At 42.7% G+C, this 19,863-nt stretch overlaps 4 protein-coding genes across 5 annotated transcripts; 2 read left to right on the forward strand and 2 right to left on the reverse strand.

Moving 5' to 3' along the window:
- Positions 1-4,798: 4,798 nt before the first annotated feature.
- LOC127777282 (1-aminocyclopropane-1-carboxylate synthase 6) lies at positions 4,799-8,742 on the forward strand. Its single transcript, XM_052303855.1, has 4 exons — positions 4,799-5,448; positions 5,550-5,699; positions 7,048-7,208; positions 7,291-8,742. Exons 1-4 carry the CDS (start codon positions 4,990-4,992, stop codon positions 8,147-8,149), a joined length of 1,629 nt encoding a protein of 542 aa, XP_052159815.1. The 5' UTR covers positions 4,799-4,989; the 3' UTR covers positions 8,150-8,742.
- Positions 8,743-10,251: 1,509 nt separating this feature from the next.
- LOC127777290 (peptidyl-prolyl cis-trans isomerase CYP18-1) lies at positions 10,252-11,178 on the forward strand. Its single transcript, XM_052303865.1, has 2 exons — positions 10,252-10,346; positions 10,436-11,178. The coding sequence occupies exons 1-2, from the start codon at positions 10,344-10,346 to the stop codon at positions 10,913-10,915; spliced, it is 483 nt and encodes a 160-aa protein (XP_052159825.1). The 5' UTR covers positions 10,252-10,343; the 3' UTR covers positions 10,916-11,178.
- A 563-nt stretch (positions 11,179-11,741) lies between these two features.
- On the reverse strand, positions 11,742-16,097 carry LOC127777286 (barley B recombinant-like protein D). Of its 2 annotated transcripts, none has more exons than XM_052303863.1 (3): positions 15,832-16,097; positions 14,233-14,346; positions 11,742-13,000 (listed from the first exon to the last, which is right to left on the reverse strand). In XM_052303863.1, exons 2-3 carry the CDS (start codon positions 14,299-14,301, stop codon positions 12,074-12,076), a joined length of 996 nt encoding a protein of 331 aa, XP_052159823.1. In that variant the 5' UTR covers positions 14,302-14,346; positions 15,832-16,097; the 3' UTR covers positions 11,742-12,073. The 2 variants fall into 2 exon arrangements, with proteins under 2 accessions (XP_052159823.1, XP_052159822.1); XM_052303862.1 differs by having other exon boundaries at positions 15,827-16,097.
- Positions 16,098-17,880: 1,783 nt separating this feature from the next.
- On the reverse strand, positions 17,881-19,036 carry LOC127777289 (histone H1-like). Its single transcript, XM_052303864.1, has 2 exons — positions 18,707-19,036; positions 17,881-18,613 (listed from the first exon to the last, which is right to left on the reverse strand). The coding sequence occupies exons 1-2, from the start codon at positions 18,959-18,961 to the stop codon at positions 18,146-18,148; spliced, it is 723 nt and encodes a 240-aa protein (XP_052159824.1). The 5' UTR covers positions 18,962-19,036; the 3' UTR covers positions 17,881-18,145.
- Between the last annotated feature and the right edge of the window lie 827 nt (positions 19,037-19,863).

Below are 19,863 nucleotides of genomic sequence, written 5' to 3' on the forward strand. Positions count from 1 at the left end.
TTGTCCGTTTCGGTAGAGTTTTGGAAAATTCTACAAGTCACATATTTTGTCCGTTTGAGTTTATTTTTTATATGGTTGGTTCCTATGTTCTCCTAAATGTGAAAAAATATCAAAAAAATGAAATAAAAATAAAAAAATTGCATCTCTCTATACCGTTTAACTTATGGCTATCATTTCATGTGGTTATATTTTGAATTAGATTAAGTAATTTCATATAGTCTAATTTACTAAAGGATCTCTCCTATGTTTAACATGTTGATTAAAGGGTTTTACTAAAGGAGTTATGGTCTAATTTTAGTGAAGGTGCAAAGTAGACTAATTAAGTGGTATACTAGCTATTTTCAGACTTAGCTAAGTGGTAGTTCGAGTTTAAATTTTTTTTGTGGTTGGTTGTATCGTGATCCTAAGTGTAAAAAAACACCCGAAAAAATAAAACAAAAATTACACCGTTACAACTCCATACAGAGAAACAGGAATGGAGGTGAGGGGTGGGGGAGGCGGCGCCAGCCATGCTGGCGCTCTCCTCCCTAGGGCGGCGCCAGCCACTTTGGCCTGCTCCCCCTAGCCACCTCAGCATCGCCCCGCCACGTCGGCAGGGGGACGGCGCCAGAGTGGCTGGCGCCGGCGTCCCAAAAAGGATCATTTCTGGGATAAGTTTTTTCAGGGGTCTATTTGCGAAATAAGTTTTTCAAAAGGATCAAAATGTGAAAAATCCAGGTTGGGAGAGCCTACGGGGAGGAGACAGGTGCTGCACCTGCATTGGTGTAGTACTACATGGTTGCCCCTGTTGCTGGGGACCGGACGGACCCGGCAGGAATCTGTAGCACGGATGGGATGTGTGATGCACTGTGCTACAGTGGGATCTGCACGGTCTGGTTTTGGTCCAGTCCTCGTGCGTGCCGACCGATCGCGTTCACTGTTTCAAAATGGGGTTGCTTTCACTAATTCCTTGGTAACAAGTAGTTTTTTTTTTCCGGAAGGAATAATATAAAGGGTTAATTTGACCGTGACATTGCAAATGTATCTATTCAGATAAATGCCATTACATTTCGTATCCGTGCTACTCAAAATTTACAAAATTAGATCCATACCATGGTCGTCACATTTTTTTTTTATCTTCTTCCTTATCTACACATGGGACCTAGTCGTTAGATTCATCTTCTTCCTTCCTCATCTCTATGTCGCAGCGAGGAGCGAGGAGCGAGGAGCGCGGGTAGGACGGGAAGAGCAGCGATGCCCTTGATACGTTCGCACTAAGGCCCTTGACTGGAGTTCATGGCCATGGTCGCCCCAGGGCTCGCGCGCGCGGTGCGCGAACGTGATGGACATGTCGCCAATGTCCAGCTTGATGCGCACTGTGTCGTTCGACCTCGCTGTAATCGTGTATCCACCGACAATTCTCCAGGCCGCACAGGTTGAACTCACCCTGTCACCGTGCACCAGGCATGAGTAGTTCTTGCATCGATACGCATCCCACACGACGATGGTGTCTGGCGGGATGGCCCAGAGGCTATTCGGTAGTGGTGTTGGCTGCACGTACCCCGCTGCTCCTCCCATCCTGTCCGCGCTCCTCGCCACGACGGAGAGATAGGGAGAAAGAAGATAAGGGAGGGTGAAAAGAATAAGATGAATATGACGGGTGGGTTCCACGTGCAGATGGGGAAGAATATAGAAAACGTGACGGAGATGACATAATTCCAATTTTTTAAAATTTGAGTGGCATGACTACAACCAGACGAATTGTGATATCATTTATCTGAATAGGCACATTTTGCTGAAACTTGGATAGTAAAACTCCGAAGTTACTATTACATGAGTACTTTTATGTTTAGCATTATGATTTCTTTGTAATAAAGTATAGTACAACATTCGATTTTTCAACGAACCAAATAACAAAGTATAAATAATTTACATTTTATTAGGTAGAATCATAGAAACACGACTTAGTGTGTTTAGTTCACGTCAAAATTGGAAGTTTGGTTCAAATTGGAACGATGTAACGGAAAAATTGAAAGTTTATGTATATAGGAAAGTTTTGATGTGATGGAAAAGTTGAAAGTTTAAAGAAAAACTTTGGAACTAAACAAGGGCTTAGTCATCGCGTTAAAGCTCACCGTTGATTGCCTCAACGGAAATGATAGGCCTGTGCTTCTACTGTGACTGTGGCCAATCCGACAACTGCGTGCCACCAGAGTCGCCCACCGCTGCGGGACAGTGCTTCTGCATGTATTCTACTTGTACCAGTCTACGACAATTTTTGTGGTTGGACACAGGAAACAGCCAACAGTGCAATCCCATTGTGTGACCCAGATTCTCTCAGGGGAATCTCACAAGATCAAGAGAGTTTGCCCGATGCTCGGGTTGTTTCGAAGTGTGGGCACTGGGCTATTTGCCAACAGAGAGTATTTCTCTTGCTTTCCTCTTCAAAATTCAGATATCTCTGCGAACAGGGGTCTGAACTTCGTTTCATCAGAGAAAGGCATTCCTTTCTAGACAAACACACTGCTACACTGGAGCAGAATTTTCTAAAAGATAATATAATGAATTTCGAAATTTGCTTAAAAAGCTACAACTACTTATTACACAATTCGTTTAATGAAAAACACATAAAACCCCAGGAAATAATGATGCAGAAACTAATAACACCAACACTTAATAGATAAACATTTATTCAAGCTTATTTATATACATACATCCGTAGTTGGCAAATATTCGCATAACCATTTATTCTAGGTTTCAATATGTGGTATGGATTAGTTTGTTATCCTCACTACACCAAAATTTCGAAACTTACTTTTAGAATTGTTTTAAAGGGTATTTTAAACCTACTTTCTTTTTCAGCGTTAACTTTTAAGACGTTTATATAAAAAATATATTTATAAACTATTTTTTGTCGCTAATAAGGTGTTATGATTTATAATCAGCCTAGCCAACCGACAGTGCTGCAAAGACAGTGTATGCGTATCTGTTTATAGCTAAAACTGGACTCGTTTGCCGCCAGCAACATGAAAAGATCGTCGTCTCGATCTTCAAGAGTGTATTGCAGGTTAACTGAACATGTCCAAGATGCTAGTAGTAGCATTTAGCAGCTCCTTTATCCCTGGTTTGGTACATGCTTAACTGAGGATGCATTTCACTGTTATTAAACAGAAAAGAGAAATCACCGAGGCTGCAGAAAAGCGAGCAATGCTTCATGTTTAACTGACTTCCACTGCTGCCATGGAATCTTTCTTAGTACTATTCTAAGCTGGATGCAGCAACCGATTATTTAACGCTTCCAATGCAATCAAAGCTCCTTTTTTTTAAAAAAAAAAGAATCTTGGGATATAATTATATACTTTCTGCCCAAGTGCTCGTCTCTTGCGGCACAACTGAGGCGATGAAAATTTGCACTAGAAGGCAACAGGCAAAGGCCAGCAGCTTCGGAAGCTCCTTTTGTTATACAAAAAAAACCAATACGGCTCTTGGGAATTCAGAAGCAGCCAACCAGTCCCTCTCTGCAACAGTTGGCAGCAGCTTGAGATTTCGTCCTAGGCTTCTTGCAGCAGATGCGAACAAGAGTGTTTTGTTCACAACCCCAGCTGCGTTTTCTTCCCGGTTTCACCTGTCCAATACATTGTTGTTGTCACTGAATTCCATATGCATCTCTCGTCCGTTTTTATCTTCAGGCCTGAACGAAAATACGAAATGAGTTCTCTGAAGAAGAAAAAAAATGATTGGTGAAATGAACAAAGCCTGAGTTTGCAAGTACTTCCAAACAGCAAGAGGAAGAGAAGATGAGAGTTGGGAAGAACACGCCCAAATCAATCCATTTCTGTCACTCCACTTGACACAATCACATCGTGAACCCCAGGGTTGCAATTTGCAAATTACAAACAAGCCTCGAGAACCACTCGAAAATCCTATCCTAACCACGACGATCACCAACTCCGAGTGAAGTGTATATTCTTTTGCTACGCTTATAGCATGCCGTGGCAACAACGTCGTTACGTTGAAGAGATCACTAGATAGGCAAAGCTTCGAACTTTGGGTTGAAAACAAATTTTGCTCGTGCAGAAGCTAATTTAGAGAAGCTGAATTTTCTTGCCATTTTCAGGTACGACTAATAAATAAGCCGCGAGAAAAAATTTCCAAACTCAAAAGGTTGAAAAAGGCATAAAAAATGATTTTTAGATTAAAATTTTATTTCATGATATTAGCAATACAAAGGAAAATCCCTAAAATTAACTTGGAAAAGCTTTAAAATTATAATATTAGCTACGATAAGCCAACGTGCAATTTGTTTGCGGAATGAGCGCAAAAAAAATTATCATTCTCCGTGCGCATACTTTTTAAATTGTTAAACGGTGTTTTTTTTATATAAAATTGTTGTTTTAGAAAATCACATTAATCTATTTCTAATCTCAAAATAATAACTTAATTAATTATATACTAATGACTCGATATTAAAGGTTCATTTGTAAAAGCTGTGAAAATTGGAGGCATGTTCAGATTGATGGCCATACCATTGTTTGGTTGATAATTACATGTCTACGTTTATTTGTTACCATTAGTAATGTGAATAGAATTTGACAACATTATTAAGTCAATTTTACCAAAAATTTCATAATACTATTGGTATTATTAAATTTTGATAAGGTTTATTTTAACATCAAACAGCTGGTTACCATCCATCAGTAACCATTCGTCCATTCCCCGGTCGTTCGTTCGACCGCCGAAACCAGCGGAATCACGGCGAAAATCTCAAATTTTTTTACCCCCGGCGTCGCGTCGTACTAGTACGAAAGAAAGAAGAGGCAAGACGCCAAATCCGGCGTGCCCCTCTCCTCCTCCTCCTCCCCCCAAAACCCCCTCCCAAATCCCTCTCCTCCCCGCCAACCCAACCCAACCCAACCCAATCCCTCCACACCCCCCGCCTATGCACGCCCGCCGCGCGTGGCGCCGGGCGGCGGGGTGACGTGACGTCATCTCCTCGTCGGTCGGCGTCCCATGAGGCGGAGCGGCGACGGCGGCGCGGCGAAGAAGAAGAAGAAGAGGAGCGCGAGCGCGGCGTCCGAGAGGAGGCCGCGGGCGGACGGCGGGATGCGCATCGTGGTGCCGCTGCAGGGGGTGGTGCAGGGACGCGGGGGGCTCGTGCTCGGCTCCCTCATCCCCTGCGCCCTCTTCTACTTCTTCCAGCTCTACATCAAGCGCAACCGCGCCTCGCCGCCGCCGCCGCCCGGATCCCCCACGGCCGCCTCCGCCGCGGCGGTGTCGCCGATCCACCGCTCGCTCTCGCGCGGCCTCCTCGCCCCGCGCGCCGCGCTCCCGGCCATCTCCGCGCGCGGCGCCTCCGTCCGCGACGACGACTCGCTCTACTACGCCGGCCTCCGCCGCTGCGCCGCCGACCCCTACCACCCGGCCACCAACCCCTCCGGCATCATCCAGCTCGGCCTCGCCGAGAACTACGTACGTTCGCAATACTCTCTCTCTCTCTATCTCTCTATCGTTAATTTCGAAGCCGACGATGGTGATGACGCGGTTTGGTTTCTGGTGATTGGTGCGTGCAGCTGTCGCTGGATTTGGTTGGGAGATGGATGGAGGAGCACGCGGCGGAGGCGGCGTCCATGGCGGGCGGAGAAGACGAGGACGAGAGGGAGCTCTCCATCAGAGGCCTCGCCGCCTACCAGCCGTACGACGGGATACTTGCCTTGAAGATGGTAAGCCAAACGATTCCCCCCCCCCCCCCCCCCCCTGATTCCATACGACGAAAAAAAATAAACATCCATTTCTGTCAGAAAGATAGGTTCTGTCTCTGGCAACAAAAATGTTGCAGAATCCCCCCTGATCCCATTCATGAGAACATCGAATCCAACAACTCGCCCTGTTTTGATTCTTCCAAAGCTTTTTTTGCACTTAGCCCATTACCCCAGTGATGCTACCTCAATCTTTTTGTTTCTTACACAAAAAGAATACTTTTGTTTTCTCATGTTTCAAGAAAGCTTTGCTTAAAATTGATTGTTTTAAGCGGTTGTTCTGTTTAGATGGATGTGGTCACATAGACAAATTTTTGGATGACATAGCTCGATCAATAACAGTGTTAACAGTGTGTGATTCATTATTGGATGGATGAAGAATTATGCCAATTACAACTGACCTTATTAGCGATTAAGCCTGAATTGGAATATTATTGTTGACGCGGTACTGTGCATTTTTGTTTCCTTCTGCTCTTGTTTTTTTGGTAGCCACATGTATGTTATCTGCAGAAGAGGTGTCGCTTGCGTTTATTCTTGGATGTCATTTTTTGCTATGGTGGCTGCAATTGTGCCATCTGTCAAACCTTGACTTCAACTGAAAAGATCCACTGTCTTGATCAGCTCTTTCGTAGAATTAAAAAAAATAATCAAGAGTTCCATATTATTGACTTCCTCTGTATTACGCTGCTGTAAATCCGCGTGAATTTGAATAAAATTTCATATTATATCATACCTGCTAGAATGGTCTTGCTTCACAGTTCATTGTTGAATGGCATGCTGATAATCACCAGTTATCATACTGAAGCTGGCAAATTTGTCATGTCTGCTGTTGGACCTTAACATCATGCGGGTTTACTTTATCTTTTTGCTTATTTTCTGTATTAGCTTGTAAATTTTGGTTGACCTATTTTCCATTCAAATGATTAGAGGAATCTATAAAGCTTTTTTTTTTTTTCAATTGTGATGTTTCATTAGAACTGGACTGTTCCACCAATCTAGTACAGCATATGATTCTCAGGAACTCATTGTTGTGCAGTCACTGAATTTATTATTGAACATGTAAACACATGACAATGTGAGCATTGCAAGATCAGTACTTTGTATTGCTTATAGTTTTCCTTTGCCCTGTCTTGTGCTTCATGCTTCAACATTGTCCAAAATCTGCATATCTTTTCTAGCATCCCTCAGTTTTACCCTTTTTCCACACAGTGGTTTTGATCTGTTACCTGACATTGAACTATTTTCTCCATGATTAATTTGTGTTCTTCTGTGTGCAAATTTTCCGATATGAAGTGTTAAATTTCTCTTTCAGGCTCTTGCTGGATTTATGAGGCAAATCATGCAAGGATCAGTGTCCTTTGAACCATCTCAGATGGTTATAACATCTGGTGCAACTCCTGCAATGGAAATACTGAGTTTCTGCCTTGCTGATCCAGGAAATGCATTTCTTGTTCCATCACCATACTACCCTGGGTATGTCTCTTCTCCAATCTCTAGGTTCATCTGTATGAACGTATTGGAAGTGAAGGTACTAACTGTCACTTCATTTCTGCAGGTGGGACAGGGACATAAAATGGCGCACTGGAATTGAGTTGATACCTGTTCCTTGCCGTAGCACTGACAACTTCAACATTAGTATCACTGCTCTTGAAATAGCCTACAATCAGGCAAAGAAGCGAGGAATAAAGGTTCGTGGGGTTCTCATATCCAACCCAAATAACCCTACAGGAAGCTTTGTGCCCAAGCAAACACTGCATGATCTTCTAGAGTTTGCTGCAGAGAAGAACATCCACTTGATATCTGATGAAGTGTTTGCTGGCTCAACATATGGATCTGGAAAATTTGTAAGTGTGGCAGAGGTTGTTGATGATCTAGAAGACTTTGACAAAGGCAGGGTGCACATAATATATGGACTCTCGAAAGACCTATCTCTTGCCGGGTTTCGGGTTGGGGTAATATATTCCTATAATGAAAGCATCGTGACAGCAGCTGCTAAGATTGCTAGGTTCTCGTCTGTGTCAACTCCAACACAACGCTTGCTTGTTGCCATGCTCTCAGACCAAAAGTTCATTTCAGATTACCTAAAAGTTAATAGAGAGAGATTGCACAAGATGTACCATTTGTTTGTTGATGCTTTGGATCAAGTGGGGATTGAGTGCTACAAGAGCAGTGGAGGGTTCTACTGCTGGGCAGACATGAGCAAGTTCATCAGGTCTTACAGCGAGAAAGGGGAGCGCAAGCTTTGGGATAGGTTATTGGAGGAGGCAAAGGTCAATGTCACTCCAGGTTCATCTTGCCATTGCATCGAGCCTGGATGGTTCAGGTGTTGCTTCACGACATTGAGCGAACATGATATCCCTGTCTTAGTGCAAAGGCTCAGGACGATTACAGATAGCCATAAACCGAATCGTTGAAACACTAGGATTATCCTCTCGAGCTTGTCATGGAATGGAATAACTGCTTTGCCAGGTACTCCACTGAGAATCCAGGGGGCATAGAGGAAAAAGATGGTATAATCCTTCTTTACCATGGGAACTACTCCTAACAACCAGTAGGAGCAATCGTACGCCTTTGCTGGAACAAAGACAAATCAGGACCATGTTTGTATTGATCTGTTGAAGAACAACAGCTCTTTTGAAAGTTGTTGCTGAGTTGCTTTTATTGATCTGTAGGTCTCAGCTGCTTCCATTGTAGGGGTTTCAGATAGAAAATTGCCCATCTGTTGATAGGTTAAATCAAGCATAAGTTCATTCTCTCTGTAGGTCCATTGTGACATAAGCTAGTGTTGGGTTTTTGTTTTGTGAGTTTGTAAATCAGTTCCTGCTTGTGCCAGGGTTTTGGACGCGACTCATATGTTGTCATCAAAATTATTTATTTATTGGGGTTCATTTTTGTCACTAGAACAGTTTCACAAACAATGGAACAATCATGCATAGGAAAAAAAGAACATGTTGGTTACAGAATTCAGATGAAATGTATTGCAAAAGCCATATTTGATCAGTTTTTCTCTTGTGTGGCCGTTGTCTCCTATCTCCAGAAACAAATATTCAAATGCAAAACTCAGGAGCTGACACACCGTGAAAAAATAAATAAAGGAGTTAGAAGTAGTTTATAGATAAAATTATATTTATGTTTATATGAAAAGATAACTTATCAATAATTTATTATAGGTAAACTTTTATATCCTGTTATTAATGGTTTAAAAACAAATGCTGAAAAATAGAATATGAGAAGACCTTAAAAATCAATTTACAATTGAAGTTTTATTTATATCCTGTTATTAATGGTTTAAAAACAAATACTGAAAAATAGAATATGAGAAGACCTTAAAATCAATTTACAATTGAAGTTTTATAATTTAACTATAACTGATAAGCTACTAATAAGTACTACTTTTTTTAGAGATAATGAGAGGCTAAAAACTTGAAAGATACAAATCAAATTTGTTAGCTACCTCCGTCTCTAAATATTTGACGCTGTTGATTTTTTTAAAAAATATGTTTAAGTGTTATTTAAAAATTTTATAAAATATGTAAAACTATATGTATATATTAACAATAAATTAAATAATAAAAAAATAATTACTTAATTTTTTTAAAGAGTAAATTTCACTTTGGTCAACCTTTATTTACCAAAATTTCACATTGGATTAGAGTTAGACTTGTATTTTCACTTAACACCATATATAGTTACCATCATTTACACTTTGGACCGGGTTTCACAAATCACACATAGTATAATGATTATAGATCTGATCTCATTTCTTTTTTGTGTTAGAAAACTTAGAATTCAACAATTTGTACTAACACTACAATTGGGTATTGTAAAACATGTAATATATTTTCTAAAAAAATAGTTCTTAAACTCAATATTTCTCCAATTTTGTCTCTAGTATAAGGGTTGTGAATGTTCATATGTAGTAGTAATGAAGTCCCATTAATCTGATAGGATATCCTGTAACATGTTACAATCATTGTTCTTGCGCTAAGCATATTTGCATGGCAAAAATTTCCATATCATTGTTTCTTGTAAAATACTAAGCACCTAGACAACAACTCGTGTGATGGTAACTATAAAACCAGGTCCAAAGTGCAAAGAACGGTAATTATACGTGGTGTTAAGTGAAGACATGAGCTTAGCCCTAGCCCAATATGAAATTTTGGTCAATAAACATGATCCAAAGTGAAATTTAATCTTTTTTAAATAAAACGAAGGTCAAACATAATGGAGTACTCCCTCCATTTTTTAATAGATGACGCCGTTGACTTTTTATCACATGTTTAACCATTCGTCTTATTCAAAAAATTTATGTTATTATAATTTATTTTGTTATGAGTTGTTTTATCACTCATAGTACTTTAAGTATGATTTATATCATATACATTTGCATAAAATTTTTAAATAAGACGAATGGTTAAACATGTAAGAAAAAGTCAAACGGCGTCATCTATTAAAAAACGGAGGTAGTATTTGTCAGTGCGAATTCTCGATCCATAAAAATGGCGGCCCAGCCCAACCCACCAAACCGTCTTCCCCAAAGACTCGAGACTTCTCTACGCTTCTCCTCGCCGCCGAAACGAAGCAACCCGTCGCCTCGCCGCCGCCGCCATGGTAAGCCCTCGCCGCTCGAATCTCACTCTCCCTCACCGGAAAATCTCTTCCCTGTGGCTGACCGGAGGACCGATTGATCTCCGCCGCAGTCGGTGACGCTGCACACGAATCTCGGGGACATCAAGTGCGAGGTGTTCTGCGACCAGGCGCCGCGGACGGCGGAGAACTTCCTGGCGCTGTGCGCGAGCGGCTACTACGACGGCACCATCTTCCACCGCAACATCAAGGGGTTCATGATCCAGGGCGGCGACCCGACGGGCACGGGGAAGGGGGGCACCTCGATCTGGGGGAAGAAGTTCGCCGACGAGTTCAGGGAGTCGCTCAAGCACAACGCCCGCGGGGTGATGTCGATGGCGAACAGCGGGCCCAACACCAACGGGAGCCAGTTCTTCATCACCTACGCCAAGCAGCCTCACCTCAACGGCCACTACACCGTGTTCGCCAAGGTCATCCATGGATTCGAGGTGCTCGACCTCATGGAGAAGGCGCAGACGGGGCCCGGCGACCGCCCCCTCGCCGAGATCAGGCTCAACCGCGTCACCATCCACGCCAACCCTCTCGCCAACTAATCCTATCTACTCCATCTAGTTTAAAATCTTTGGAATTCTGATTGCTTTTTTCTGTGTGGATGTGTTGTGTTCTGCTGCTATCTGAATCTTTGTTGCAAGAACACCGTACAAACTGAGTCTGTAACTGATATCCCAAAAAGTGTTTGGCTTCACGATTGATGCATCTGCAGACTTGGGTTTTGTGATTGTGTTTTCATGTTTCAACTGGCTGTGTGATCTATGGCTAAGTACATCAATTAAGCTACTACCCCTCTGGTTCTATAATAATTAACGTTTGTGATAAGTTTGAGGTTAAACTTTTATAACTTTGGTCATCAATAATAACTTTAAAAATATTTAGTTTAAAGAAACTAGAATAACATATATAGATTTTTCTTTCAAAACACTATAATAAAAGTAAACATGTATTTATTTATTGTGTATATTATAATCGAAAAATAAGGTTAAATGTATATTATGTATTTATTTATTGTGTATATTATAATCAAAAAATAAGGTTAAATGTATATTTTGTATATTGTGTTGTTATCTAAAACGTCAATTAAAATGAAATCGAAATCGGAGAGAGTAACAGATATTGATTGATACAAAGTGGCATGATTTAGCTAACTGAATCCTGTAGAGTTTGGGGATATCTGTTGTTTCTTGCAGGGCTCTTGTCAGAGTAGCGTCATGTACAGATTCCCTTGAAAAACAGATGTTGTGCAAGCAGCCTTCCGAACGAGCAAAAAAATGTTGGTATGAATCGTTTGGTGGCAACTGAATGTTTAGCTTCACATTCAGTCAGTTGCTAGCTACCAAACGATTCAGGTAAATGGCCTCTTCGACAAATATGCCATTCACTACTGGTCTACTACCACATAAATCTGGTTGTCAAACTATACAATGATCTGACGATGAATACCTGCAGACTACGGTTACATTTTTTAATTCTCGTGGGCTGCAGCGTTCTAGAGCCACGAGAAAATTCAGAGTTCAGAACGGGAGAGAAGAACCTACAGAACTTTAAACACAAAATTCTACCTACATCCGCTACAAACCAATGACAACCTTACAAAGACTGGCCCTAGCAAAGGGTTTAGGGAATGCAGGAGAAGCAAGATTTGCCTGATCTTCCCCATCTTTCCAGCTTGAATCGCATCCGCGTTCATCAGCAAGCTACCGGATGGTGATGTACCGGTTTGTACCATGCTTAGCCCAGTGGTCCTTGAGGTCGACCGGCGTCGAGAGATCATGACCTTCGGCCGCTAGTCGGCTCAGCAGCTTTGTGAAGGCACCGCCGCTCATCTTCCGTCCCCCCATGCGAGCATGCCGCTTGTTCGGCATCACTGGGAGTGGGTACATGGAAATGTTCATGGTGCAACATGATGATTGCCATCCCCCGTTTCCCCACTTGTAGCATTGGCGAAGCTTCCCCGTGCATGAACAGGCAGGCGCGGGCATCGTGGACTCATCAAACGCGACTTGATTCAGACCAAGGTTTTGGTCCTTCCACTCGTTCTTCATCACAGAAGCATGAGCAGAATCATCTCCACAACCAGACATCCCGACATTCTTCCAGTCACCAGAAGGTTTCTTGGTTTTCCGGAGCACACCTGATGGCCTCTTCAATGGAGAGGCTTGGGAACTATTCTTCTTTGGCCTCTTTGCTTTTCCAGCACTCCCTGGAGCTGTTGAGATAGGGTATGCTTCTGATATGTGCATTTCTCTAGCATGATCATATGGAGAATCTGCCAGTTGCAGCGGTGATGACTGAGCATGAGAAAGCTGGTCGTGGTGGTGGATGTTCTTTGATCCGCTGAGAGATCCTTGGGGGAATCCATTCCCGTTATTCATGTTCAATCCGTTTGTACGTGCTAACTCAAGAGCAGCAAGGGCATTGTCCCTTTCCACGACTGCAGCATTACGCTCAGCCATTGCAGCATCCCGTTGGGTAAACGCCATATCGCGCTCAGCTATGGCTGCCTTCTTCTCAGCCAGAGCATGGTCCCTTTCTCGGATGGCATTATCTCTATCATTCATCAGTGCCAAGAGATTCATACTTTGATGGTCCTTCAGATGCCTTTGGGTCTGGGGCATCATCCACTGAAAAAAACATTGAGTGGATATATTAGTTGACATGGTTGGCACATTCTTTTAGAGAATGATTCTTTATAACAACTATCTTCAGAGAACTTTCATAAATGAAATCAATACATGCTGGTAAATCAGTTCATAGTGTTATTTGTTTTGTTTGTGATCTAGCTGAAAAGTTATACATTTAAAGCTGAACAGTGCACATTTCTGAAAGATCTTTTGGAGGTTGCAATATCCACCTCCTGCTATAACAAGGACATACATAGCACAGAAAACGTAGAACAAAAGGACAAAAAAAGCTCGCAACATGAAAAGATACATCAGCCTGAAGCTAGTTCATAAAACTCAGATTGGACACAGACACAGACATAACACAAATGTTCCACAAGAAATGCATGTTCCCTGCAAGCCAGCATTCACACTTGTAAAGCATAAATTACAATCTAACAGAACTGAGTTATCCTGTAAATTGCAAGAGAACTAGGACCATCTAGAGCACTTATGTGAGATATCTTATTGACAAAGAATAAGATAGGTAAAGCCTATGTAAACAATAGTGCTACGAATGCATGCTAAACGCAAGCTACACCAAAAGGTCTATTTTCTTAAAATCATGATTGACATAATTACATTGGACCCGCAGTAATTAATTTCCAACATGGAAAGCAGTTAAATACCACACGCACCATAATACAGGAATAAGTACAGAAAAGTAGAACATATATGAACAGTTATAAATGATTGCGGCTGATTGGATATGTTGTACCAAAACAGTTCCCACCCATCAAAATTTGTCATCTCCATAATTTGAGTATTTGGTTATTTTCCAAAATACCAACAATGTGAGCATAATACACTCATTAAAAACTTGCATATGTGGAACTTTTGACTGGACAGCACACATAAGTTTTATCTAAGTGCCGTAGCAGAAGGTGTTCTGTACTTTGACATGTATATGCCTTTGTCACGCAGTACAGCAAAGCAGGACAGCTGATATCCCCATCTTTCAATTTGTTTGATTTGCACCTTTTTTTAGATAATGTTTTGATTTGCACTTTTGCAGTCAGAATTTAAGCAGTCTTTTATCTAACCAAAACATATATGCACATTTTGAGTATTCATCTAGGGAAATAATCCAATTGAACATCGTAGCAAATATATTAAACAATGGTAGATATTGCATGTGCCATACTAATATAAATAAATCTAAAATCATGCCTGCATTCTTATGATGCACAAACCTGGGTATGAAGTCCTTTATATTGGTCTGGCCTTTGCCTCCCATTTTCTCTATGGCCAAGGTTGTCCATTATCACATTTGTTTGTAACAGAAAAAGGGGCAATTATTCGATCACCTGAAAAATAAGAAAAGAAACAAAGATAAATGGTACCGCAAATGTTACTCCAGGGAAGGTATGTGCCAAATGCCAATGGTAAACTAGCTAGGTCAGGACCAAGCTTGGGGCTCAAGGGGGAACTAAAGAAAATGCGATAGAGGATAGACGACAGAGACAATTCAGTATAGGATAGAGTCTAGAGAGGGTTGACTTTTGAACCCAAGAGGAAGAGGAATGACTTCTTCAGGCAAGATGTATCTGCCTATAACTGTTCGGTATAGGATAGCCATGCAGAGACTTTAAAGTTGACAGGTATACAAGGAAAAAAGGGTACAGTAAAATTCTAGAGAAGTATTAAGGTAAAAACGAGTCCAGTAATAATAAGGCATGATTTGGTTCATGGTTATAAACAAGCAATAAGTCAATTGTGCGGATTATCCCTTTAAAGCTCTAGAAGAAATAGATTTATGCATTGGCTCCACAACCAGTGCACAAGTACTGAGCAAAGAAGCAATGTGAGGATCACCAAAGCCTTGGCTATTCAAATTACTACATGATACTGAAACTGAATACACTAGTACATGATTTCCTGATCATAGCCCAGTGTTCAAACACCTTAACCGAATCCTCAGAAACAAATCTGCAAAGTTTTATACACTCAAGCCGCACATGACGACAGCATTGAAGCTAGCTTTGCCCTATCTCCAGCTGCTTCCTACTTTACAGAGGTTGATTCGACCAAAGGTAGATATCTAAACAGACAAAGCTCATGCTCAGCAGAAAATGTATGGAGCTTGAGCCAGCACGGCATAGAGAAGAGCATCCACACTAAACTGACTTTTTAGATAATCGACAAACCAGCCGTTACATCTAAGATGCACGAAGTCACAAACAATTAGTGCAATAGTTCCACGCCATTTTGGAAAGATAAATACGCAACAAGTTCAACAATCATTAAAGAGGAAATCAAAATTTCAACTCGCATATCCATAATCCACACCAAAACTGGCTGAGTGACTATAGCACCTGATTCTGGCTCCACTACTACCATGGAAGCAGTCAAGCAGAAGCACTCACACGCTCGTCATCCCAACGCGCATGCTCGAATCACACCACCAAAACGATCTTATCAAACATGAACACTGCTACTACCACTCCATCATCCAAGTACTACCTCACATCACATGCATGTGCATTCAGCGCTTTGAAGCAAGACGAAGTAATTTGGAGCTCCAAATCAAACCTTTTCCTCCGCTGGCTTAATTGCAGCAGGAACTCAACACCCGACGCTGGGAAACCCCACGTCTAAGCACAAATCGGATTCCGCTAAACCCTAGATCACCCACCCACTCACCGAGCAACACCGCCGCCAAAAAAAAAAAGCGCGCGCCCTCGCTCGCGGCGGGAGCTCCCTTATCCAATGCGCGAAACCACCCGAAAAATCTGGGGGAAACCACTCCTCAATTTGCGGAAATAGAGAGTGAGGGAGAGAGTTTACCCTACAGTATCAGCAGCTTCCCCTCCTTCTAGAGGCTTCCATGTTGGGGGTGGGAGAGGGGGCGGGGCCCCGCGCGCCAGAGGGAAAGGAGGAGGACCCGCCGCGCCGCCGGCGAGCGCAGGAACGGGAGCGGCGGCGCCGCCGGAGGCGGGTGAGGTGGGGGTCAAAGCTGGCAGCCGCTACGGCGACCACCACCACCGCTGCTGCTGCTGCTGCTGATGATGCTGCCACCGCTACTGTTTTTTCTGTTTTTTTTTTTTTTTTTTTTGGCGAGGGTTGGTTACTTGGGGGGAGCAAGAGGAGGGTAGCAGCGACCGGGATTGCGTTGGGGAGGGGAGGAGGTGGTGGCCCACGGTTCAGTGACACATGAGTGCTTGCGGGTAGATAGCAGATGGGGGCGGCTTGATGGGGAGAGGGGAGGGATGGATTATTTGCTGGTTGTCTCTCCGGCAAGGTTTATAAAACCGTGATATTGTTTTGTTTATCACGTATGATAATTTTTTTATTTTAAAAATACGGTACATATGGTAACCGTTAAATCGTAAGGTGACGGTAACCCATCTCAAACGGTTTGGTAAATTCTAGTCTCTGGTGAAGCAAAGATTATTATTTGTGTATTCTTGTGTTATTTCTATGAAACTGCTAAAATTTAATGTGGCACAGATGAAGAGTATTTAGAACAATTTAATGATTATTATTGTAAATTGTGAATTTGAGATTTGCATATACTACGCTGAAAGTTGTTGAGGTCATCTTCTCCTGCTCCGGAACTTCCAATACAACCGAGTTTTAAATTTAAATTACAATATCGATTTTGAATACTGTATTTCAGATTCCTTTAGCGAAAAACTGTATTATGAATTATCAAACAGAAGCGTGGAATCATTTAGCTTGCTATTTTTTACAAAAACATAGAGTACATTTCACACAAAGTTATAGATATTTAGATATTTTGATCAAATTATTATAAAACCGCAAATTTAAGGTGATGCATCACAAAGCTACATATTTTAAAAAATTATCACAATATTATAGGTTTAAGACTAAATATCATAAAACTAAATATTTAATAATAAAATTATTCCAAAACTATAAGTTTGTGGCTTAAATCGTGTCACTAATGTTATTTCTAAGCTATAAACGAAGATTTTGTTAAATTGTCATTAGACCTTCAGTTTTGTGATAAGTACGCTACTAAATTTGTATTTTTTTCAATACTTCGCATTAAATCTATTGCAATACTCGATATTAAATTTGTTGCAATATTTCATATTAAATTTATTTATAGTAGTATACAATAAATTAAATGTTGGACATATAGTATCATGTTGAATTTAGTGTTAAATCTGATTAAATTCCAATTTCTCCCAAGTAAACACACAGGCACAGCATAAAGAGAACGGTGGACAGATGCAGAGCCAAACGAATGTTGGGTTGGTTTGACCTTAAATTTTAAATTTTAACAAGTTTTAGCATGACTAATTTTAGTAAGATAAAATTGTGTTTGAATTAAAGCCAAAATAGTCTAAGTTCACTATTGAAATGGCATATTTGCATATTTTCTTAGGCATGCCAAAATTTGGCTTCAAACCAAATAGACACTAAATATTATTAAAATTGCCAAATATTGATAAATCTAATTTAGGTCTCAAACCAAACCAGCCTATTGATTCCACACAACCTTAGCAGAAATCAAAAATCAAAATGACGTTTTAGTGGGGCACAGATAATGAAGAAGGATCAGATGCAAAATATCATCACACCAATCGTGACAGCCACCGCGAGTCACTCAGCACTTCAGCAGTCAGCACACACCGGCCGTCCTCATCCAACCTACAGTGCGTCTTTTGCAGTTCATCAGCTTGCCCAATGCGAGTGCCACACTGCCACGCGGCACCCTACACCTTGACATGGAACAAAATCATTCTCAGCCTCCCGCGAATGATCCAGAGGCTGAATGAACTTGATGATTCTTTTTTTTTTTGAACTAGAATTTAACTTGATCAGAATTCAAAACAGAAACTAACTGAAAAAAAGAAGAAGAATATGAACAGTTTGTTGATCATAAGGCAAAGCTGCGAGCGCCAGATCATCTTATTACTACAGCTTCTTGGCGATATGCTACAGTAGCTTCTTCCTCCCTTGCAAAAAGAAACCCAAACCTTATCTACAACGCAACACACACACCGGACACAGAGCGCTCGATCGATCGAAGCAGACGAGACGACGATGGCGAACTACTACTAGGTAAGCGACAACACCTAGGCTATACAGGGATACAGCGCGCGGCGGCGACGGGCGGCGAGACGGCGGCGATGATCAGGCGCTGGCCTTGTTGGCCTTCTTGGAGATGGCGGAGCGGATGGATTTGGGCGGCTGCATCGGCTTCGCGGGGGCGGCCTTCCTCGCCCTCTTGGCGCGGGCTGGGCGGGCGGGGGGAACCGCCTTCTTCGCCTCCGCCGACGACGCGGGCTTCTTGGCGGCGGCGGCGGAGGGGCGCGGGGTCCTCTTCCTCTTGGCGCCGCCGACGATGCCCTTGGCCGCCTTGGACCTGGCCGCCTTCGCCGCCGTCGCCTTCTTCTCCTCGGCAGCCGACAGCTTGAACGAGGCCTTCACCTTCACGAGCCGGCCCTTGGCGGCGAAGTTCCGCAGCTGCACGGCGAGCACCTTCCGGTAGTTCGCCGGGAGAACCCCCATGTGCTGCTCCCCCATGTACTTGGCGATCGCGTACGGGCTCGATCCCGCCTTGCCGTTCCCGTCCAGCGCCATGATCGCCTCCTTGATCATCTGGCTCAAAACCACACAAAATTCTCACAAACTCGAATCAACCCAATACATGATCACTGCATCGATCGATCGATCAATTGATTTTCCCCTCACCTCGAAGTAGGGCGGGTGGTGTGGCCCCGCCGATCGGGGCTTCCTCGCCCTCGGTTTCCTCTCCTTCTTCGCCTTCTCCTTCTCCTTCTCACCCTCCGCCTTCTTCTCCTCCCCCTCCTCAGCCTTCGGCGCCTCCTCCGGCTTCGGTGCCTCCACCGCCTCCTTCACCTCCTCTACCACCGCTAGCGGCGGCGGCGGCGGCGCCTCGCCGGCGGCAGCAGCCGCAGCGGCAACCTCCTCGGTCGCAGTCGCCATGGGAGAATACCAGAGTGCTACTACTAGTGCGTAGTGGAAAAAGAGCTCAACCGCTGTGTGCGTGACGAGGTGCGGATTCGAGAGGCGCGCGGTTTATACCGGAGGGCGGAGCGCCGCGATTGGCTGGAGGAAGCCTCACACGGATCGGGATCCGGGGGAGATGAATCATGGCCGTACACGTGGCGCGCCGATCCGCGCATGCCGCTTCTGGGAGCTTCTGGACCTTTTCGCCGCGGGGAGGTGGGGGATTGGGAGGGATTGGGGAAATGGGGAGTGTGTTTTTTCGGGTGTTTTTTTGGGAGGTGTTTCTGAACCCGATTTGGAGTTGCGGGTTTGCGTTTTCGTTCGGGGTTTTTAGTTTGGATTCAAATTGGGAGAGAGGTGGGTGTTGGGTGGTTTGAATTTTGAGAGATGGTTTTGTTTTTGGGGAGAATTTGAGGGTTTTGTGAGGTGGGGTGTGCTTGTGTGCTTCTTTCGGTTGAAGGTTTTTCGCTACGTGTTTTGGGGTTGGTTGGAGGTTGCTTGTTCTCACAGTTTTATACGCAGAAAACGAGATGTTACAAGTAATTTCTCTCAGTAATAAAATTTATGAACAAAGAAAAATATTATGCAAACTGTAATAACAGGTTAATTACTTGCACGGGGAGAAAGCAATAAACTATAAATGCACTGTGGTTTGTGGTGAATATTTCTGCCAAAATACCGATCACCAGTGTGCCTACAGTTTTTTTTTACTCTAGGAATCATTAATCATCATTATTTATTAATGAAGCCTACATACTCATACTAAAAAAACATTTCGGGTTGGTTTGATTTGTGGCCTAAATAGATCTTACCAAATTTTGGTAAAATTTAGAAATAACAAAATTTGATCAGGCGAAGTTGTGTTTGGATTGAAGCTA

Source organism: Oryza glaberrima, chromosome 6, assembly GCF_000147395.1.
Source record: "Oryza glaberrima chromosome 6, OglaRS2, whole genome shotgun sequence".
Lineage (NCBI taxonomy): Eukaryota > Viridiplantae > Streptophyta > Magnoliopsida > Poales > Poaceae > Oryza > Oryza glaberrima.

What these genes read in the sequence shown, in the direction of transcription:
- LOC127777282 (XM_052303855.1), top strand. Translation starts at nt 4,990, where the DNA reads ATGAGGCGGAGCGGCGACGGCGGCGCGGCGAAGAAGAAGAAGAAGAGG. An exon ending in GGATACTTGCCTTGAAGATG is followed by an intron (nt 5,700 to 7,047) that starts GTAAGCCAAACG and finishes TTTCTCTTTCAG; the next exon opens with GCTCTTGCTGGATTTATGAG. An exon ending in CCATCACCATACTACCCTGG is followed by an intron (nt 7,209 to 7,290) that starts GTATGTCTCTTC and finishes TCATTTCTGCAG; the next exon opens with GTGGGACAGGGACATAAAAT.
- LOC127777286 (XM_052303863.1), bottom strand. Translation starts at nt 14,301, where the DNA reads ATGGACAACCTTGGCCATAGAGAAAATGGGAGGCAAAGGCCAGACCAA. An exon ending in ATAAAGGACTTCATACCCAG is followed by an intron (nt 13,001 to 14,232) that starts GTTTGTGCATCA and finishes TGTTTTTTTCAG; the next exon opens with TGGATGATGCCCCAGACCCA.
- LOC127777289 (XM_052303864.1), bottom strand. Translation starts at nt 18,961, where the DNA reads ATGGCGACTGCGACCGAGGAGGTTGCCGCTGCGGCTGCTGCCGCCGGC. An exon ending in ACCACCCGCCCTACTTCGAG is followed by an intron (nt 18,614 to 18,706) that starts GTGAGGGGAAAA and finishes GTTTTGAGCCAG; the next exon opens with ATGATCAAGGAGGCGATCAT.